Source organism: Gasterosteus aculeatus, chromosome 8, assembly GCF_964276395.1.
Source record: "Gasterosteus aculeatus chromosome 8, fGasAcu3.hap1.1, whole genome shotgun sequence".
Classification (NCBI taxonomy): domain Eukaryota; kingdom Metazoa; phylum Chordata; class Actinopteri; order Perciformes; family Gasterosteidae; genus Gasterosteus; species Gasterosteus aculeatus.
In genome coordinates this window covers 22,569,036-22,589,299 of record NC_135695.1, presented here as the reverse complement: position 1 = coordinate 22,589,299, position 20,264 = coordinate 22,569,036, and the positions used below count along the sequence as shown (strand labels likewise).

At 47.5% G+C, this 20,264-nt stretch overlaps 5 protein-coding genes across 9 annotated transcripts; 2 read left to right on the top strand and 3 right to left on the bottom strand.

The window, feature by feature from the left end:
- Positions 1-470: 470 nt before the first annotated feature.
- Positions 471-3,110, top strand: LOC120814881 (transmembrane protein 205). 5 transcript variants are annotated; one of them, XM_040169972.2, is made up of 4 exons: positions 471-881; positions 1,293-1,433; positions 1,612-1,775; positions 1,866-3,110. In XM_040169972.2, exons 2-4 carry the CDS (start codon positions 1,334-1,336, stop codon positions 2,166-2,168), a joined length of 567 nt encoding a protein of 188 aa, XP_040025906.1. In that variant the 5' UTR covers positions 471-881; positions 1,293-1,333; the 3' UTR covers positions 2,169-3,110. The 5 variants fall into 5 exon arrangements, with proteins under 5 accessions (XP_040025906.1, XP_040025905.1, XP_077963851.1 ...); XM_040169971.2 differs by having other exon boundaries at positions 591-881; positions 1,314-1,433; XM_078107725.1 differs by having other exon boundaries at positions 726-881; positions 1,235-1,433.
- Positions 3,111-3,274: 164 nt separating this feature from the next.
- LOC120814878 (nucleotide sugar transporter SLC35D2) lies at positions 3,275-7,570 on the bottom strand. Its single transcript, XM_040169966.2, has 12 exons — positions 7,266-7,570; positions 6,942-6,975; positions 6,740-6,826; positions 6,538-6,605; positions 6,030-6,101; positions 5,818-5,886; positions 5,499-5,601; positions 5,032-5,124; positions 4,710-4,777; positions 4,464-4,542; positions 4,300-4,382; positions 3,275-4,097 (listed from the first exon to the last, which is right to left on the bottom strand). Exons 1-12 carry the CDS (start codon positions 7,445-7,447, stop codon positions 3,992-3,994), a joined length of 1,044 nt encoding a protein of 347 aa, XP_040025900.2. The 5' UTR covers positions 7,448-7,570; the 3' UTR covers positions 3,275-3,991.
- aqp12 (aquaporin 12) lies at positions 7,449-10,270 on the top strand. Its single transcript, XM_040169967.2, has 3 exons — positions 7,449-9,556; positions 9,667-9,783; positions 9,856-10,270. Exons 1-3 carry the CDS (start codon positions 8,962-8,964, stop codon positions 9,981-9,983), a joined length of 840 nt encoding a protein of 279 aa, XP_040025901.2. The 5' UTR covers positions 7,449-8,961; the 3' UTR covers positions 9,984-10,270.
- rpp21 (ribonuclease P subunit p21) lies at positions 9,996-12,437 on the bottom strand. The gene is made up of 5 exons (XM_040169976.2): positions 12,276-12,437; positions 12,066-12,166; positions 11,642-11,724; positions 11,101-11,235; positions 9,996-10,664 (listed from the first exon to the last, which is right to left on the bottom strand). The coding sequence occupies exons 1-5, from the start codon at positions 12,330-12,332 to the stop codon at positions 10,567-10,569; spliced, it is 474 nt and encodes a 157-aa protein (XP_040025910.2). The 5' UTR covers positions 12,333-12,437; the 3' UTR covers positions 9,996-10,566.
- A 1,069-nt stretch (positions 12,438-13,506) lies between these two features.
- Positions 13,507-20,228, bottom strand: pak2b (p21 protein (Cdc42/Rac)-activated kinase 2b). The gene is made up of 15 exons (XM_078107723.1): positions 19,883-20,228; positions 18,459-18,736; positions 18,260-18,366; positions 18,025-18,175; positions 17,502-17,533; positions 17,306-17,422; positions 17,093-17,225; positions 16,943-17,006; positions 16,645-16,693; positions 16,066-16,178; positions 15,868-15,985; positions 15,680-15,779; positions 15,361-15,557; positions 14,623-14,760; positions 13,507-14,511 (listed from the first exon to the last, which is right to left on the bottom strand). The coding sequence occupies exons 2-15, from the start codon at positions 18,643-18,645 to the stop codon at positions 14,425-14,427; spliced, it is 1,593 nt and encodes a 530-aa protein (XP_077963849.1). The 5' UTR covers positions 18,646-18,736; positions 19,883-20,228; the 3' UTR covers positions 13,507-14,424.
- Positions 20,229-20,264: the final 36 nt, after the last annotated feature.

Here is a 20,264-nt window from a genome sequence, read left to right as displayed (position 1 = left end):
TTAAAGGGAACGAGTCGGATTAAAGGGAACGAGTCGGATTAAAGGGAACGAGTCGGATTAAAGGGAACGAGTCGGATTAAAGGGAACGAGTCGTTATAAAGGGAACGAGTCGCTTTAAAGGGAACGAGTCGCATTAAAGGGAACGAGTCGCATTAAAGGGAACGAGTCGCATTAAAGGGAACGAGTCGCATTAAAGGGAACGAGTCGCATTAAAGGGAACGAGTCGGATTAAAGGGAACGAGTCGCTTAAAGGGAACGAGTCGTTATAAAGGGAACTAGTCGCTTTAAAGGGAACGAGTCGCTTAAAGGGAACGAGTCGCATTAAAGGGAACGAGTCGCATTAAAGGGAACGAGTCGCATTAAAGGGAACGAGTCGTTATAAAGGGAACGAGTCGCATTAAAGGGAACGAGTCGCTTTAAGGGGAACGAGTCGCATTAAAGGGAACGAGTCGGATTAAAGGGAACGAGTCGCATTAAAGGGAACGAGTCGCATTAAAGGGAACGAGTCGCATTAAAGGGAACGAGTCGGATTAAAGGGAACGAGTCGGATTAAAGGGAACGAGTCGCTTAAAGGGAACGAGTCGCATTAAAGGGAACGAGTCGCATTAAAGGGAACGAGTCGCATTAAAGGGAACGAGTCGCATTAAAGGGAACGAGTCGCATTAAAGGGAACGAGTCGCATTAAAGGGAACGAGTCGGATTAAAGGGAACGAGTCGCATTAAAGGGAACGAGTCGCTTTAAGGGGAACGAGTCGCATTAAAGGGAACGAGTCGGATTAAAGGGAACGAGTCGTTATAAAGGGAACGAGTCGGATTAAAGGGAACGAGTCGGCCGACATTCCTCTCGCCGCCAGCTCTCCGTTACCGTTGCGGTCAAACAGGTGAGATCACCGTCGGTTCCGTAGTGCGTTGTTCTAACCCGGTAACGTGAAACTATTCCAATGATACTGTGACTCAACGTTGTTCATGAAGGACCGATGCGAACTTTAAGGACCGTGAGCTGAAACTACCGCAGTAGTTTTCTGAGTGGCGCTAACTTTAAGCTAACTTTAGCTTACGTTAGCAGCTTAGCTCCTTGCTAACCAACGTTAGCTGCGGTGACTTTGAAGCCCCCTCGTCGGTCACGTGTCCCACCTGTACTAACTCCGCACCTTCATTTCTTACCGTTTCACTGGGGGTTAAAGGGGACCCGGTTCGTGAAGGTAAAGTTCGTTGTGCTCCACGGGGACGTCAGAATGTCCGCAGAGGTGAACCTGGTACCTGTGGTTCTCCTGTGACCTCTGACCCCGCAGGGCTCCTCCGTGTGTTCGCAGCGGAGCAGCGAGGAGCCGACATGTCCACCGAGCAGGAGCCCACCGTCACCGTGAAGCTGCTGCAGCTGCTGCTGCTCTCCACCTACTGGGGGATGCAGATCTGGGTCACCTTCATCTCCAGTAGGTACCCGGGGTCCAGCCTCAATCTGGATCTTCAGATGAAAACATTCTGTCATATTTTATGTAGTGATGGACATTAATTCCATTGGTCGTACTATGACCTCATTCATTTAACCCTTGAACCGCAAACGGAGAGAAGTCGCCACATTAAAACACGTCGCGGCTTGTCTGTGCTCAGGCTTCGTGATGGACAACCACCTGAACAGACACACCTACGGCTTCATCCAGAGTCGCCTCGTCCCCTTCTACCTCCACCTGGGTTCGGCCTGCGCCTTCTTCAACCTCACCATCTTCGCCGTGCATCACCCCAGCGACACGCTGGACGACAGAGAAGCCTTCCAGGTGAGTCGCGTCCTCACGTCCGTCTTTACAGAAACGCACTTTCACAAACATTTTTAAAAATGACCCCCCCCGCCCCCGCTCCTCCGTCAGATCTTCACCTTATTCGTGTCGGTGACGGTGGCCGCCATCAACGCGCAGTGGTTCGGCCAGATGACGTCGGACCTCATGGCGGACATGCACCTGGTGGAGCAGGCGTGCGGACTGGGTCAGGACATCGGCCTGTCGTCCAACCGCGAGGCCTACGCCAAGCTGAGCGAGACCGACGCCAAGTACCGGGCCCTCAGCGGCCGGCTGCGTCTCTACCGCCTGCTGTCCTCGCTCTGCAACCTGTGCTGCATCGGCTGCAACTTCAGCAGCCTCTGCTACATGGCGGAGAACCTCAGCGCGCTGTGAGGCCTTCGGGCCGAGCCGCGTTCCGTCCTCTCGCTCCGCCTCGTGGGTCATGAGGGAGTCAGGGGAGCCTTGTTGTGTCTTGGGATCGTTGGGCTTTTTGTCTGAAGGGGTGCAGCACATGCTGGATGTGTTGTTATATTTCAATGCGAACACGAGAGACGTTTAGAGAACAAACTCTGTACATGTTGGCGTCTGTTGGTCCGGCTCGCCTGAGAAGTCCAACGTTGGTGTCTTTAGTTCTGCTGCTGTGAAACGATGATACAGAACATCGCTTCCATCTTTGGCTCGATGAGCTGCGTTGTTTTGTAGTGTCCAGCACCATCACGTGTGGACACCTTTGACTGGTAGTCGTTTTGTATTGGATGGAACATCTGCAGCTTTGACTCCCGTCCCACCAAACGTTTGCTTAGTGCTCAAAGGAACAAACTTCGTCGAGTTGCTGGAGTTTTGTTCTCATCTCAAAGTGGCCCAGCTTGTTTTTAGAAAGTCACATTTGGTGACGTGAACGAACCCGTCGCTGCTTTTACAGTTTTCTCTGCTCCCGTTTGTGTCGGTTTTGTTACTCATGTGTTTTTAAACCAAAGTAGAAACATTAAGAGTACTTGTAAGGAGTATTTATTCAGATGCTCCTTTTGTTTGGACTGATGAAAGTATTATGTGACCTCAGGCTGCCAAAGACGATGCAATATTACCCGGTTTGTTTTTTTATTGTTGCCTGTTGAGATTAAAAATAACATTCAATGCAAATAATGACAGTTTTCTACTTGAACACAAAGGCCGAGCGGTTTGATTTAACGTGATTGTGTCTTAATGCGTCGGTGGAGGGATTGTATCAATGTTTTCTTTGTAATAAAATGTATTCAGCTTCATGTTTGTATGAGGTTCAAGTTGTAATTTTTGCTGAGACAAAACCAAATAAAGCCAGATGTCATCTTATAGAAACGTTTGAATTTGTTTAAATGTTAAATATGTTGCTGTATCAGCAACAAGGCCTTTAAATGATGAGTGAGCGACGCCACTAGAGGGCGCTGTGAGTCATTGAAGTTTATTTGTTACGGTCATTAAAACGGATGCATCAAACACTAATAAATAAGACATCTGGGGGACAAATGGAAACACCTCAGTAGGTTTTTTTTAATGTAAAAATACAACGAAGCAGCTACAAATCCATGTTCGCTGCGTTTCAGATCAATTCACTGCACCCACAACGTGAATATTAGTCAACAATAAATATGAACTGATGAAGATAGAAATGTAGAAAATAAAAACTCGTACCTGGCTATAAAAAGTTTAGAAAAACATGCGCCTCTTAATAAAACAAACGTACAATAATCTCGACTGAGTAACAGGAAGTGAGGTCATTCAAGTGTGTCGAGGAGGCAAAAACCCCCAGAAGGACAAATGGATGCTTTCTCTTTAGTACAGTTGAACCCTGCGTAACACAGAGGGAGCACAATGTAAACTAAGCTCCCCCGGAAAACAGAAAAGAAGGATTCAGCCTTTCAAAGCGTTATTTCATGTTACCACGATCGGTGCGGCCGTACAGACGTTCGTGTGAGCTGCTTCTCCAGAACAGAGTTCAGAGGACCAGAAGCACAGCGACTCCACCGCTAAAACACTCAAACTGTCCCTTTAAATAACCGATTCCTCCAGCTGTTCACGTCAACATTACATGGTGTCGGTAACTTGTGTTATAAATACTATTTGTTCTGTTTCCCTTTCAGTATCAAAATAGAGATTTAGAAAATGAAATGTAAAATCAGCTGCTAAAATACTGCATAAATACAAGTCGTACTAAAAATCGAGTTTGTGGTTTCCAGTGTTCACACGAGCACCTTCCCTTCGATGTCCAGCTTGGTGCCCTCGCTGGCTGCGATGGACTGCTCCTCTGTGAGCGTGATGTACGAGTACACCAGGCTGCCCGCGATGCTGCAAGCACAACACATCACATCATCCGCCCAGTCGGGTTCCCCGCGTGTCATTCAGGGCGAAGCCGGACATGTGGCGGCACAGCCTTCACGCGCTAATATTTCCCACACAGCTGATTGGCTCATTAGAATCAGCCGATCATTAATGACTCAAACGCTCTGTCGTCACTTATTCCACCAACACCCCTCGGGACCGGTCGTACCTGATATTCAACCCGATGAAGTTGGTCCAGGAGAAGACGTAGTCTCCACTGAACACCATCCCGATGTACGTCACCAGAACATTCTGCAGCACCAAGACGCCGACAATCAAACCAACTCACACTCAACTCATAAAGTGGGACTAATAAATGGCAAGTGAATAAACCTTGATGCAGCCCACGATGGTGGTGGTCAGCGCCGAGTTGTACTGCGTGCAGAGCACGGTGGAATACATCAGGACGAACCTGCAGGGGAAACCAAACAGGCGCCTCGTCACGTGACGCCACACACGTCGCAGCGCGAAGCCTCGCGGCGTCCACGCAGACAGAAGGACCATTGTTCACGCTGATTCTGCCCAAAGTATCTGGCACGGCCCAGATGTTCAACTCTGGTACGTTGGTTTTATTCTCACCCCATGATGCAGGAGAGGACGAACAGGGAGAGGAAAAACACGTCTGACCAGCCGTCGTATTCCACGGCCTGAAGAGAAGCACACAGGTTTGACATACATGCACATATGTGTGTGTGTGTATATACACACACACACACTCCACACAGTTTGTAGGGGCTTTAAAAGGGTTTTTGGGGGGAGGGGCATTAAGTCCACTAGGTGCATAGTAGCAGCTTTGTGCCTTTCTGGCTGCTGGGCGAACCACAAGGTCTCTGCCAACAATGACACACACACACACACACACACACACACACACACACACACACACACACACGCCGCTCACCTTCTGCATGTCTCCGGTCACGTGAGCCAACAGCACCGTGGGGATGATCATGAACAACGCGTTGTAGTACAGTAATCCATATTTGCCCAACTCCTGAGGAACAGAACAGTTATTCACAGATGTGCGTTCTTCACCAACGAGCACACAGATGCAGCGCGGCAGCTCGCCTCCACCCGCTACTCCACCCAGAGAGCCCGACTCCACGTCTCACAATAAGTCACGCACACAGACCTCTCGCTATAAGAGGAGGAGATGGAACGTAAGACTGATGTCATGGAGTCACATCTTCAGACGTTACAGACAAACTGGATGGAGCAGCGTGAGAACCGCCGGCGCCTGAAAGCAGCTACGAGTCGTGCGTTGCGAAGAGCAGCAGCTGGTGTTTGTGGACACGCAGCACCTTTAAGGGCCGCGTGACAGAAACAGGCGGACAATGCCGGCCATTCATCCGGCGGCGCGGCGCATACCTTGGCGTCCAGCTTCTGCTTCACGTAGGCTCCGTTAGCCGCCGTCAGCACGTCGTTGAGCAGAATGAAGACGTAGCCCTGCAGGTCAAACGACAGGTCGGCGCTGTGGGCGGAGACGAGAGAGAGAGCGCGAGGTGAAGACGTGGCCTCGGGTGGAGGGGCTCCAGCAGGGCTCCCGTCACCGCAGATTTACAGCATGCGAGTAATGAGCCTGAAGCCAACGCCACTCAGGGGAGCGCGTACATCAGGCCACGCGGCGCCTTTGTAGTGACGGAGCGCTGCTTTGCTTAACACGGGACACCTGGATGCAGCGACTCACCTCGCGGCTATGAACGCCCCGAGGATCATCGTAAACACCGTCAGCTGCACCGGCCGAGAGAACTTCTTCCTGCCAGAGGTCAAAGACAGCAGAGCGGTGAAATTCCACCCGGCAGCCGACGAAAGCCTCCTGTACACGGGACGGGACGGGGGAGGGGGACAGGGGCGCGGCGTCCCACTGAGAAAAAAGGGTTATCTGTCGTGTCCTCTTACTTGAGCAGAATTCCTTCGGCCAGCATTGTGAACAAGATGGAGAACCTCCGGAGGACGGTGAACATCGGCAGGCTGGTGGAGGAGGACAGATGTTGCTTTAACATCAGCAGCAGCTTAACGTTTAACTGTGATGGCCGGTACGGCAGGAAGGGAGACTCTGGGCCATTGTTACGGAAGAAAGGGTCTATTTGATCAGCTTCAGGTGGGACAGAAGGGGAATCAATTTGTGGGCCTTTCTGACATTTCACCATAAAGAAAAAGAGCTACTTTAGTGCAGTAATGCCACTAAAAATAGATGACTTATTTAAAGCTGCTGAGCTTCATACTGGCGTGTTCGCCGTCATACGTGCACATGAATAACCCTTTCATGGAGCTCATTTAGGGATCATAAAAGGGTTATTCATGTCCACTCAAACACACTATATTTAGAGAGTTTCCACCACACGGAAAATAAAGAAACCCGACCGAGAACTTTAACCACGATTCTCCTGCAACGTCCAGGACTCACTTCAGCCGCTTGGTTCCTAACAGGCCGCTGATCTGATTCCCCACGTAGAGGAGAGGCAGCGGGAACGCCTGACAAAACAAGTACACATGCACAGGTGAGCGCCGTGGCCCAGGTGAGCGCCGTGGCCCAGGTGAGCGCCGTGGCCCAGGTGAGCGCCGTGGCCCAGGTGAGCGCCGTGGCCCAGAGCGGTGGAGCCTCTCACCTTGCGAGGTATGCTTTCATCACAGTCCGGGAAGGTGATCACCCTCGACGCCTTGCCCACCCACAGCACGACCACTGTGGCCAGCATCTGCACGCGCGCACACACACACACACACACAGACACACACTACTTCATCCATGCCTGCCTCCGGTGAGGCGTGTTTGTTTGAGAACAACAAATACACAAGTTAGTTGCTTCTTACCTGTCCGATTCCGACACATATTGAAGAAGGGAACCTGGAAAAGCAGAGTCGCAGTTAGTCCCAGTGCACGTGAACGCAGCAGCTAACGGTGCAGCTAACACACACACACACACACACACACACACACACACACACACACACACACACACACTTTTAAACTATTAGCTCGCTAACATGCCGGCGTACGTCACGCGCGCGCGTTCCAGCCTGTAGGACCTCGCGAGCCGTAAACAAGCAGCTAGTCGCCGGCGTCCATCGCTGCCCAGCAGCGGGTTCAGCTCGCGCTACCTGCTCTACGTCACAGCGGGAGGAGAAACGCGTCACCTGTAGTTGGTCAGGACGCTTTTGTTCACCACGACGATGAGGAACGAGCTCACGCCGTAGAACGCGGCGGCAAACAGCTTCACGAACAGCGTGAGCGGTTTGTCCGACATCTCCGGCGACTCCTCACTCCTCTGCGAGCGTCCGCTGCTCCTCTGCCATCGTCGCTGCGCCGGCTCGCGCATGCGCGGACTCAGTCCCCGCCCCCTCGAGCGGACTCAGTCCCCGCCCCCTCGCAGTTTGTTTTAAACAAGTGAAGAAGAACGTCGGTAACTTAAAAGATACGTTTGGGTTCAGATCTGACGATCAGAGCGTTCAATAAGTGCGCGTGCGCGATCCAACTCCCTCACGTGGACGTCGACGTCCCACAACTTTCGTCTCAGTTTAACTTTTTGGATTTTTGAAATATGTAAAAATGTTGTATAAGTAAGTTTAAAAATGTTAAAATAATGTTATTATGAATGATTAACATCAGAGACAGTTTGGAATCAGGAATCCGGAACATTTATTACCAACATGTCAGAAATTTGACTTGTCGGTTGGTGCGTAACATCAGACAGTGAGACAATGGACAACATGAAAAGACAACACAGTACAAGAAAATGCCATGTTCCATTTACAAATGTACAATTTGACTACGGTATAAAATACAATTTAAGGCTATGGGGATATGGAATAAACTATTTAAAAATAAAGGATAAGAAGGAATTTAAATAAAAAACGGTCCGAGAGGCTGATACATGTTAAAATTATTATTTACGATTCGTAGCATTTATTTCATACTTCTTACTCTCTGAACACTTTGCATGCACAATGAGGGAATGTCATTTTTTTTAGTTTTCTGCCAAAATTGCCTCCATTAAATAAGTAAATTTCGTCTCATTTCATGTGTTTTTTATCCGTCTTTAATCGTCAGTGTTTTAAATGTTTCAATTTTATGTCCGAACTCACGTGTCCCTCCTCTTTGTTCACCCATTTTTTCCCGTGGCAATGCTTTCCCTGATTATCCGTTAACGTCACATTGTAACATAAAGGGTTTTAAAATGTTAAAGCCTCAAGCACTCACCAGTGTGACAGAGCCAGTGGAAGCTTTGACTGGTATTGTGTGAGATTATATATATATATATATATATATATATATAAATAATTAGGCCACCTTAACAACTGTATGTGATTAAACTTCTATCACGAAGGCCATCTTTCCACCGTGTTTCTATGGTAACGGTGTTCTGGTCAGTGAAGGTCAGCGACTCCTCCTTTCCGCTCGGAGTCCGTTTCCGGTTCTCTGGCTCGTCTGTTTTTCCAGGATGACGTTCAGCTGATGAGTCACCTGTGGACCCGGTCCAGTTCCTCCTTGGCTGCGTTTCGTTTCCACACATGAACTCAAACATCTCAGATCAGTGACCTTCCCAGATGTGGTCATTAAGGTCCTTTGGGTAGCAGACGTTGGGCTGTGGGAACCCGGCCTGTGGATGTGTTCTTCTACGTGTGAACACCACTTCAGCCACGGTGACGTGTGAGCTAATCACACACGAGCGCCGCCGACCGAAGGCCGGCTTCTCGACCTGACCCCGTGTGTGTTTTGGCAGGTGGCAGCTGACGTGTCTCTGATAAGGGACGTGTCCCTGCATGTGCCACGTTGTCAAAGGGACGGCCCCCAGTCGCCGGGCTGAGCCCCTCGTTCACTTCTCTCTGAGCCATGTCCGGCCTCAACGCGTCCCTGGGGTACTTCCTGTCCGCGGTGGTCTCGGTGGCCCTGGTCCGGGCGCTCCTCGGCAGATGGCCGCGCCTCGGCTTCGTCCTGGAGCTGGCGTCCTCCTTCGCGCTGGTGGCGTGCCGCCTGGAGGTGCAAACCATCGTGGAGGTGGGCGAGTGGGCCGGGGGCCTGGGCCCCGACGTGACGCTGACCGTGCTGTTCCTGGTGCTGCTGACGCACGGCGTGGTCTGCGGCGCCGCCTCGGGGAACCCCAGCGTGGCGGCGCTGAGGTTCCTGCAGCTGGAGGCCAGCTTCCCGGCCACGCTGCTGGCCGTGGGGGCCCAGTTCCTCGGGGCCCACCTGGCGCTCCGCGTGGCCGCGTACTACTGGAGCCTGGAGCTGACGGACATGCACATGATCAAGAACCTGATGGCGGCGGAGTGCAGCACGTCCCTGCTGGTCTCCCTGGTCCAGGGCTTCATCACCGAGTGCGTCTGCTCGCTGGTCCTGCACCTGGTCCACCTGGACCTGGGACGCCGGTCCGCTCTGATCCGCGTGCCTCTGACCGCCGTCCTCCTCACCTTCCTGTCCCACATAGGTAAGACCGCTGGCCTCGTAATCAGGACCTGGAAAGGTCTCGCGCGTTGTCTAAAAGCATCTTCCACGTTTAACGAAGGCTCACATGAAGCGTACGTCTCTTCCCTGCAGCCAAAGGCTACACCTCTGCTTACGCGAACCCCTCGCTGTCTTACGGCCTCACCTTCCACTGCTCCGGGTTCAGCTTCTCCGAGTACGCGCTGGTCTACTGGCTGGGCTCCCTCACAGGTGAGTCCCATCGCGGCTAAATATCGTTGTGCAGAGACGCCACCGGCTCACGGCGAGCGTGCTCCCCTGCAGGCATGTTCCTGGCCCTGCTGCTGCACGCGGGCCACATCCCGAGGATCTCTGCCAAGAACCTTCTGTATGGTCAGAAGACGCGTTTCAGAGTGCCGAGGAGCGACAAAGGCGAGAAGAAGAAAAAGTGAAAGAAACAACACCTTTTTTTTAAAATGTATTTAATCTTTAAGGAAAAGTAGCAGCGAAAGAGATTTTTACGGTGTCAAAAATGTTAAAAAATATTCTTGTCAACAATTCAATAAAATAATCACCATCAGTTCTGCTTTCAAAGAATAAATGAAAATGAAAAAACACACACATCCGCCTTTAAATGTGTCGCGCACCACATGGAGGCCATGAACCCCACTGAAGAACACTGGAGAAGATCGGATTCACCTCAACCTGAACCAGCGCTGGAATTCACCCAGCACTCCTTTGTACGGAATGGGCCCCGAAGGCATCGCGGAGTTAACTAGCTCAGGTAGGTCGAGGAGCGGGATGCATCAGGTAGCGAGTGACATGATGTGATTGTCGCCGTGGAGACGCAAGGAGCTTATTAATTATACGATAACAAAACCACATTCAGCATTTTAGCCACTTCTAAAGTTATTACTGATGCCGGACAACTCGATGCGAACAGCAGAAAACTACTGAAAGGGACAAACGTACTAATGAGTAAACTCAAAGAGTGTGGCCATAAGCAACATTTCTGTAAAACAAAAGGAGCGGCTGCTACGTGGCGCCGGCGCTCTGATCCGGTGTGGCGTTACACGACGCCGAGGCGTCACACTTCTTCTCTCTTGGTGGTTTTTTAACAGAAGAGCTCGGATCTGAAAGAAAAGAATGAAGCACGATCAGTGCCACCAGGAGATTTATCCGCCGCTTGGGCAAATCTCAGCGTGTTAATTCACCTTTACAACCGTTCTTCTTTCTCATAAACGAGTAGAAGCTGTACGGAGCCGTCGGCACAAGTGCACTAGATCGTTTTGGGGGTTTCATTTACCTGCAGACGTTTATTTAGTTTACATAGCGTGTTGCTTAACGTGAACGGTTGCATCTGTGTGCGTGTGCACGATCTGGCCCCGTCTAGCAGTGAGTTTTCACAGCGCGACCCTCTAAAACTTCCCCCGCGAGGTGAAGCAGCGGAGCTCAGCAAGGGGAGAAGAGGAGTCGCAGCAGGTTTTGGTGTTGTTCATTCTGTAGAAACACGGCAGCCGTCCCGTGAAGACGACCTGCTACGTATTTAGGGAGAGGCGGGTTCCTCACCCGGCTGCTTGGGCCGCTCCTGCTGGGCCTCGGGTCGCTCCGTCCACAGCTGATGGTCCGGATGGTTCAGCAGCGTCTTGCTGTGCTCACAGCTGAGGCAGCGGACCACGGTGAATCGGGCGTTTCTGCTCCTCCCTGCAAACAAAAAGAACATTTTAATGTTTATTTAAACCTACAAGAAAATAAATACAGATGAAACCGACGGGTTAAAGGTCTACGTGTATTATGTGTGCTGAAGGTTTGGAGCTCAGACATTATATTAGGAAGAGAAACGTTCTATTAATCTCCTTTTAATTTGCAAGTGGATTTGCAATGTTGGATATTAGAAAACATTTATTGCTATTCAAATAAATCCTCTCAATAAATATTTATTGAGTACAGAATGATAATAATAATAATAATGCATTTTATTTATAACACACTTTTCATCAACAAATCTCAGAGTGCCAAATACATTTTATTTAAACGAAATAATTGTCACTTGTTTTCCAAACGTTACGTATTTTGAAATATTGTTGTGCTATGAAGGTCAGGGCCTCACTGCGTTGTCTGCAGGAAGCAGTGACACCAGGAACCAGCAGCGAGCAGCACTTCCTGCACAGCGTCCTCTTCACCGAAGGATCTCTGCAGAAGAAGGATTATATGAAGTAATAAAAAAGGCAGAGACTTTTTTTACACATCTTGTTTTCTGCTAAATGTACATGAAAAATAAAAAGTTGTCCTCATGGGGAAGCAGAGGGATAAGAGGTGCTCAAAAGAAAATGTTTTTTAAATATTTCAAAAAAATGAATTAAAAAAAAGTTAAAATATGTTGAAGGTGTACAAAAATGAGTCAGATTTTTTGCTGAAGCCCAAAAACACAAAATAAAACTGAACTCTAAAATAAAATTAAAAACATGTTTTGCACGGAAGCAAAATGAACTCTCCCTTTAAAACAAAAGACAACCGGCTCTCGGCGGACTTACTGCCTGAGCACTAAACGTCTCGCAATGGTCTTCTGCGTGGAGCAGTAGAACCGAGCCAGCTCCACGTTCTCCGGGTTCTGGGACAGAACGCAGTGGGCCGCCTGGAGACATTTGAAACGTCATCACGCGTCTGCTTAGCTGAGCAGCTAGCATGCTAGCAACATGGCGTCACGACAAGGATAGAGTTTATCACAAATGTTTCATTCGTACCTGGTAGAGAAAGTTCAGCCTTTGATAAGCGTCTTTGTCCTTCATCTGAGCGGACATTGTTCACTGAACTACGTGAAGGCTTCGCCTTCAGCTAGCGTTAGCTGCAACAGCCGGACGGCAAACACTTCCGGGCAATACCTCCACAATAAAAGCTACACAAATGAGCTAAAGAAATATGTTTGAACGTTTCGGGAAAAAAGTCAAAATATGTTTGATCGAAAAATGTGATGAGAAAAAAAGGTTAAAAAAATATTTGTTCGAAAAATGTTTTGAAAAATAAGTCAAAATACGTTATGCTGCAAATAAGTGATTAAAAAAAGTGTAATGGTCGCAAAATGTTTTGGAAAAGTCAAACTATGTTAGATAAAAATATGTCCAAAAAATATTAGGTTGAAGTTTTGAAAAAGATAGTCAACATATAATAAATATTTTTTATATGAAAATATAAAGGTTATCTTGGGTCATGGGAAAAAAGTCAAAGATTTTATGTAAAAAAAACATTTTTTTAAATAAAAGTCAAAACATGGTGGAAAAACGTTTTAAATACAATGTGTCAAAAAATGAATGATGATTCCAAAGATGATATGTAATCTGGAAGGGAGTAACTTGTGTTTGCCACATATCTTGTTTTCTGCTAAATTCATAGGAAAAAAACTGTCTTCACGTGGAAGCTGTTGGATAAGAAAATCTTAAATACAAAATGGCAAAATCAATTTAAAAAATCAATTACAGAGAATACAATATGTAATATGAAAAGCAGAAACTTGTTTTTGCCACATATCTTGTTTTCTGCCAAATTTACAGGGGGAAGCAGTGGGTTAATAGCTGGTAATATGGTGAAAATATAATTAAAAATATTCAAAAAAAGTCAAAAAATATATTAAGTAAAAAATGTACAGAAAAGTCTAAATGTTAGGATGTAATAACAATAAGTCATTACAAAAAATAGATTAAAAAAACATGTTATGAATAAAGAGGGTTGAAAAATATAAAATATGTTGAAAATGTTTTTGTAAACAGTCAAAACATGACTGAGGGTCATGAGGGAGTTACATTTAGGAGCAGTTTGTTGTCTTATGTGTATAAAAACATCAATGTGGTGTTATATAACATTTATATGTAGATATTAAATTAACGTGAAGAAGACATATACAAAGTGGAATTTTCCTAATATGTCCCCTTTAGTCACTTCCACTGCTCTAGTGTCACAGTGATATATAGCGCACAACAATTAGAATACCACAAAGGCACAAACAGTTTATTTGAGTGTGAAGACAAGTTTGTTAGTCCAGAAGAAAAAGAAGAAACAAATTGTCTTCATCATCCTTTCAACAGCGAACTGCTACGATATGGTCACTTTAAAAAGAAAATAAAACTAAACATTAAGTACACAATATAGAAATCCAAAAGAACACAAACGGACAGAGTTCAACATACAAATACTTTTTGATAATAGAGAAGAAAGTATAAACCCTGTCAATCTATCAATTACAATTGGCCTTTAAGGTGCACCTCTGGTATCAGGAGACTAACGATGGGGGGGCAGGTACAGTAGGTCGGAGAGCGACACACCTTCATGATGACAAACTAACTGAAACATTTCCTATAAAAAGAACCCGGAGAAAAAAACACGATGTGGAAATAGCAAAGAGTTCATCGGAGACGAATGTGAGATTCAAGTATCAAAACAACTAAGACGCCCCACGAGCTGGAAAGGTAAATTACAAAAGGTAGTAAAAATCATGGGGAGAGAAACATCGACACAATCAACCAATACATTAGACAACATTTGTTTAAGGCAGTTGATTAAAAAAACAACTAAAAATAGAACTAGAAGTCTTCTTCATTCCGAGTTAAATACGAGCGGCGCTCTAACAATCCAAGATAACTAGAAACTAAAAACTTTAGTCTGACTTGTCATCTGACGTCTGAGTGGACAGCGGTGTGTGTGTGTGTGTCTGTTTGTGTGTGTCTGCGGTCTTCTTCACAGTGAGGTTCGTCAGGGCGTTTCTTTTCAGGCCGCCGCGTCGAGTCACTCGCGGCCTTTTTCTTCGCGCAAGAGGAATCAGAAATGGTCGCCACATTTCCGGCGCACGGCAACGAGGCTGGGAGGGCCGTGTGATCGGGGGGGGGGGGTCAGCCCCCTCCGCTAACGGTTGCCCTTCATGGCCTCCTTGGCCGCCAGGATGAGAGGCGTGAGGCTGGAGAGCGGCTTCGCCAGCTTCAGGAACGGATGCTACACAGCGGAAAGGGGGCGTTTAATGAGCCGCACTTTGACGTTAGATGGAAACAGAAGAAGCTTAATGAAGACGATCTGACAACAGGAGGGTCTGTTTGTTTTGTTCACCTGCAGCAGCTCTTTGCCGCCGCCTCTCTTCTCCACATCCATCTCCAGGCAGCGCGTGAGGAAGTCTCTGAAGACCGGAGACAGCTTCTCCGGGTTCTGGAGCTCTGGGGTGCCGTTGGTGGCGATCAGGTACAAAGCCTGCAGAGAGGAGCTGACAGCTGAGAAATCTACTTTCAGGGATTCAACTCCAATTAACCACGTGAAACAGGAAAAAAGAAAAAAAAAATCATCCCGTAAAATAATATTTATCGTACTCACTTGCGCTTTTTATTAAATTCATTGATAATTAAAAACCAATGTTGTACTTTCATAATCTTACTGTAGATATCAGTGTTTTTCTACTTTCTGTCTATTAAACACTACGGACGCGTTTTATTCATCATTCAGAAATAAATTTAGATGCATTTAAATGTTTTTATGCAGCGTCACATTTAAAAAAAGAAACATTATTTCTGTAGAAGAATAATTTGACCTATTTATATAAACTGCTGTTAAACACTACATATTAATATTACCTTCCTCTCTCCCACTTACAGTACAAAATCAGTCGTGAAATGGTCCATTTAATGGATTTCAGTGGATACATTTATAGACTATTTTGACTCATGATTTTTCACGGACTTATTCCAGGTGCTCGGATTAAACGCCCCTCTTAGTCAAAGTGTTTGAAATCATCTCGTTGTGTCACAAACAGAGAGCGCGAATCGACCCAAAAGGATTCAGAAAGCGCCGACTCACCCTCAGCGGGTTCTCGTTCAGGTACGGAGGTTCTCCCTCCACCATCTCGATGGCCATGATGCCCAGGGACCAGATGTCCACCTTGGGCCCGTAGGCCTTCCGGGTCACCACCTCGGGGGCCATCCAGTACGGCGTCCCCACCATGGTGCTGCGCTTGCTCTGCTCCGGGGTGATCTGAGCGCAGAAGCCGAAGTCGGCTGTGGAAGAGCGGAAATAAACGGGTGCGTCGCTATGGAGACGAGAGCTTAGCGTCGGCGCCTCGAGGAGCGTGATGAAGGACATGGTGAAGACGATGTTCCTTTAACGGTTGGGGACTTACTCAGCTTGACGGAGCCGTCCATCCCCAGCAAGACGTTGTCACTTTTGATGTCTCTGTGGATGACCTGGTTGGCGTGCAGGAACTCCAGAGCTTGTAAACACTGCAGGTGTGGAGACGGGGGGGAGGTGGGGTTACTGAGAGCTGGAGACCTTGATCTATGCGACCCGGTTGAAGGTGGAGCAGCGTACCTCTCTGCAGACAGCTGCTATCTGAGCCTCGTCCATGCAGGTCTCTGTCACCACGTCAGTCAGCGACCCTCCAGCCAGATACTCCATGACCACGAACAGCTCCTCCCCCATCAGGAAACTGACACACACACACACACACACACGCGCGCGTCACACACTGGTGTGTATTGGGAGGACTTCCTCTGGTCTCCGTCCTACCTGTCCAAGAAGTTGACGATGTTCGGGTTCTTCAGCTCCTTCATCACCAGAATCTCGTTGATGATCAGCTCCTTCTTGGGCTGCTTCTGCAGGTTGATCTGTTTAATGGCCACCTGGAGAAGAAGGAGGGAAGTCATCGTGTCCAATGATTCAAGCTTTACCTCCGTCTCCACTACCATCGAATACGTTTAGGATCCAGAGACATTTAACTGTTTACGCTCTTAAACTGAGGCATTTAAAGCAAAACAATGAACGTTTTATGAGGGACTAATGAAAAGCTGATTCATAAGAAATGAAAACCTATTAAAGAGGAACTCAGGCGTTTGTTCGCCTCAGCAGCCATTGGTCTGCAGCGACGGGAAGCTCGTGACTCACGTTAGTTTCAGTGTGTCCTGCAGGTTTACTACTTCAACTTGTTATAACGGTGGAAACGCTTCAAGTTTACTTACAATAATCATCACTGTCTAAATAACGACTCGCTCACGTCTCGGTTCACCGCCGCCTCCTAACCATCACGCGGCAACAACCCAGCCGACGCTACAGAGCCCCCGCTGTGAGTGTTCCAACGCGCCCCCTCACCTCTTGTCCCGTGGCCACGTCGATGGCCGTGAAGACGGTTCCCGACGCCCTGCGAGACGAAGCGAGACAAAATGAGACATTCGAGAGCAAAACATATGTCCGCGGGTTTGTTTGCTACCGACTGAATGACATCATCGATGAGTCTCTGGGGGGAGGGAGGTTTAGCCAGGTGCATCAGTTCGGAAGGTCATATTTGGCTCCACCCTCTTCTGTCTCTCCAAGTATCAGTGTGTTGTACGTTATAACGGTGAAAGTTGTTTTCCAGTGGCCCTGTTGGTCTTATTAATGTTGCACTTACCCCTGACCGATCTTTTCGTATCTGGTGTACTTCTTCTTGGGGTCTCCGATGCTGACGATCGTTCCTGCAGGAAATAAACATGTTTCATAAGGGAAACAATGCGGCAACAAATAAATCCGATCCTGTCACATTTATAGTCAGTTCACTTACTCAGTCTGTCCATGATCTCCTCGTCCGTCATCTTGCCCTTCTTCTTCTGCCGGTCGGCGGCCTTGGAGGCGGAGTCTCCGTCCGGACACGCGCTCGGCGCGGGGAGGGGCTCGATGACGGAGCGAGTGTACACCTGCACAACGAAACAAACACACTTGTAGCTCACAGGATGTGAAAACTGAGGGGGGGGGGGTTTAGGAGGAAGTAACTCACGCTCTTCGTGTGCTCCGGCCTCGGCGCCACGATTGGAGGCGGGGCTTCTTCATCGTCGTCGTCATCGTCGATGTCTTTGATGTTCGGAGAAGACAGCTCGCTGCCCTTTTTGACGGGCTGATGGAGAGCGGAAGGAGGAAGGGGGTCAAGTCTTCAGAAACACAACAAGAGGGAGGAGGAAGGAGGAAGAACTTACAGACTGAGGTCCTGGAGAGAAGGCGTCTTTTTCTGAGAGCAAACAAAAACAAGAGTTTAAAGAGTCTCCGGTTATTACGGATGTCAAAGGTTAAACACGAGGAACGTTTTTAATGGTTAAACATATTGGTCTGTATCAGTGGATACAAATCAAATCCACTTGGATTTTACATCATTTAGCATTTTTTCTTAAAGATTAGACAACAGTTACAGCTTAGTTATTGTTTAATAACATAAATAAAATAAAATGTAATAGATATTGTCTGAATATACTTTCTGGTTGAAATTTGTATTTGTTCATCTGCTACTAAAAACAGCTGAACGGACGTGAAGACCTTTGATTGTTTATTACAGCGTTTACAGGTTGTTTCATATGGAGATAATATTAAACTACTGACTACTTGAAGACAAAGCTGATAATTAACTTGCACCTACAAATAAAGTATCTTCTTTAACTTGTTGAGGTTAATGCGCATTTCCCTGCAGGGGGCAGAATAGCAACAACAACTCGATGTCTGACTCACCAGAAGAAGAGAAGCTGAGGTACTTCTGGCGGCCGTTGCCGGTGGAGTCGTAGAACTTCAGCACGTCGAGGACGGCCTGCGGGTTCTTCTTCTGCTCCGACTTGGTGATGTTCGAGGTCTGGAGCAGCCGGGCCCACTGCTCCGGCATGCCCTGTGTGCCACGAAGACGTCTCGGTTAGTAGGACAAGCAGCTGTGTGTGTGTGTGTGTGTGTGTGTGTGTGAGCACTAACTCACAGTGAACTCCCCCGTGACGGCATCGAAGCCAACATGTATGGTGTGCTCAAAGTCTGAAGGCGGTGAGATCTCTGGTCGCTCTTTGTCTCGATCTTTCTTTCTCCCCCCTGAAGAGAGCAAAATAAATCCAAACACCATTTGGACCAGTCCCAAGCACAGGAACGCATGTAAGGAGAAGTATCTTCGTACCAAATCTCACCTTTTTCCGCCCCGGAGAAGATGGAGATGATCTTCTTGCGGGGCTTCCTCTCCTCGGGCACGGAGGGCAGCGGCTTGGAGCTGTGGTTGGCCGAGAGGGAGTCTTTGCCGCTCGTGCTGAAGATGGTGCTGCTCATCCTCACCGGGGGGGCGGGGGGTTTGTCCTCGGGGTCTCCGTTGTCACACATCACTTATAGGTTTGAGCTCACGACAGCATGAGGCTTGGATCGTGCTCGCGGGACGACGATCCCAGAGCGACGGCAGAAGAGAGAAAGGAACCTGGAAGAAAAACAGACCATAAAGATGCAATAAAGACGTCACCAACAGCAGAATGTGGGGAAGCAACAAGGTTTTATTGGGGGGTATTTTAAATCATCCCCCTTAAGCTATTTTGTCATTTATATGGCAACATTTCAGTGAAGAATTATTCTGCTTTTCAGCCCACAGGTTTGACAATATTGCTTTACTTTGTAGAAACAACTACTAAACATAAAATATAATTCAACAAATAAAATGTTATTAACTTTTTATAATTAAGAATTTAAGCTACCATGCCATATATAGTGGTTACAAGTAACTCTGCTACTTTCATCATATTGTCTTATTATGCATTGATGTATATGAAAGTATAATCCAGTGATCACACAAATGAAATATTGTGCATAGTAGTACTTGAAATATATTTAATGCAGCTTGATTCCAGATACACATGGATACACAAAGCATAAATAAATCGGTTTAAAAAACACGTCTTTTAAAACAAGAACACGTTGAGTCCCGAATTTGAACATACAACTTGTCAAGGTGGAAATCAGACATCTGAGTTGAAGAATAGTGAAGAAACAACGAGGAGAAAAGGGGAGACTGTATGAGTGAGACCAACTATATTTTGACTAAAACATCGAGAATCAGTCTGAGGAATGTAGGGGAAATATTTGCACGATACTTTAGTTTCTTTATTAGTGGCTAAAGAGCTCAAACGAGGATAAAAGAATAACTGTTCTCTTCTTCCACTTCACATGCATGTAACGTTAAGTTGAGTTATAACCTGATTTACGATTAAAACGACGTCAACATCGTTTAGCGTTGTATCGTCTTATTTAGTGGGGCTTGTTTTAAGAAACAGCCATATGAATTAGTTAACAGCTACGTTGCTAACGTTAGCATTAACTTCGCCAACAAGTGTGCTAACTGGCTGGAAGCTAACGTTAGCATGACATGCTACACCAACGTTGGTCCTGTTCGCTTTAGCTGTTAGCTAATGCTAACTAGTCTGACAACAAAAGTTGGGTTATTTCTGGGTTATTTCCCCACGACAACTTCGACTTTTCCCACAGGTGGTTCGGACGAACTTATCGGTAGTTCGGTCCAAACTGTCCCGACCAGAAGTGCTTTATTAGCCGGCTAACGAGGAGCAGAGCTCACCGGAGAGTCCGCACCAGCTCAACTTCAAGACAACTTTACTCCCGAAGCGATCCGCGACGGCTCGGAAAACGCTTGTTAAATCCGTTTAAAAAATCCCTCTGTGACGCGGGGTACTTGGCGGCGTGAGACGGGTACAAAAAAGCCCGTAAAAATATGGCTGCAACTATTTACAAAGCAACTTTTCTTTCTTTTTCGGCCCTTGGATAATTCCGTTATGGCCGAAAGGAAGCGGAAGTAGCGACCCAGCCCTTCGGAGCGTCAACGAGCGTTTCAAAATAAAGGTCGTTTGAAGATCAGCGGCTGTCTCAGATCATCTACTTGTTAATACCCCGGATGCTCTCAGCTGAGAGTCATTGAACATTTGGATAGATCTGCGTCCAAA

Excerpts from the sequence above, each read along its gene's own strand:
- aqp12 (XM_040169967.2), top strand. The coding sequence starts at position 8,962 with ATGTCCGGCCTCAACGCGTCCCTGGGGTACTTCCTGTCCGCGGTGGTC. Across the intron at positions 9,557-9,666 it reads CACCTTCCTGTCCCACATAG|CCAAAGGCTACACCTCTGCT; the intron begins GTAAGACCGCTG and ends TCTTCCCTGCAG. Across the intron at positions 9,784-9,855 it reads CTGGCTGGGCTCCCTCACAG|GCATGTTCCTGGCCCTGCTG; the intron begins GTGAGTCCCATC and ends GCTCCCCTGCAG.
- LOC120814881 (XM_040169972.2), top strand. The coding sequence starts at position 1,334 with ATGTCCACCGAGCAGGAGCCCACCGTCACCGTGAAGCTGCTGCAGCTG. Across the intron at positions 1,434-1,611 it reads CTGGGTCACCTTCATCTCCA|GCTTCGTGATGGACAACCAC; the intron begins GTAGGTACCCGG and ends GTCTGTGCTCAG. Across the intron at positions 1,776-1,865 it reads ACGACAGAGAAGCCTTCCAG|ATCTTCACCTTATTCGTGTC; the intron begins GTGAGTCGCGTC and ends CTCCTCCGTCAG.
- pak2b (XM_078107723.1), bottom strand. The coding sequence starts at position 18,645 with ATGTGTGACAACGGAGACCCCGAGGACAAACCCCCCGCCCCCCCGGTG. Across the intron at positions 18,176-18,259 it reads CCGTCACGGGGGAGTTCACT|GGCATGCCGGAGCAGTGGGC; the intron begins GTGAGTTAGTGC and ends CGTGGCACACAG. Across the intron at positions 17,007-17,092 it reads GGAGATCATGGACAGACTGA|GAACGATCGTCAGCATCGGA; the intron begins GTAAGTGAACTG and ends TATTTCCTGCAG.
- rpp21 (XM_040169976.2), bottom strand. The coding sequence starts at position 12,332 with ATGTCCGCTCAGATGAAGGACAAAGACGCTTATCAAAGGCTGAACTTT. Across the intron at positions 11,236-11,641 it reads TGCTTCCTGCAGACAACGCA|GGAGGAGCAGAAACGCCCGA; the intron begins GTGAGGCCCTGA and ends TTTTGTTTGCAG. Across the intron at positions 10,665-11,100 it reads GGAGCGGCCCAAGCAGCCGG|ATCCGAGCTCTTCTGTTAAA; the intron begins GTGAGGAACCCG and ends CTTTTCTTTCAG.
- LOC120814878 (XM_040169966.2), bottom strand. The coding sequence starts at position 7,447 with ATGCGCGAGCCGGCGCAGCGACGATGGCAGAGGAGCAGCGGACGCTCG. Across the intron at positions 6,976-7,265 it reads AGCGTCCTGACCAACTACAG|GTTCCCTTCTTCAATATGTG; the intron begins GTGACGCGTTTC and ends CTGCTTTTCCAG. Across the intron at positions 4,543-4,709 it reads GTCCTCTCCTGCATCATGGG|GTTCGTCCTGATGTATTCCA; the intron begins GTGAGAATAAAA and ends TTTCCCCTGCAG.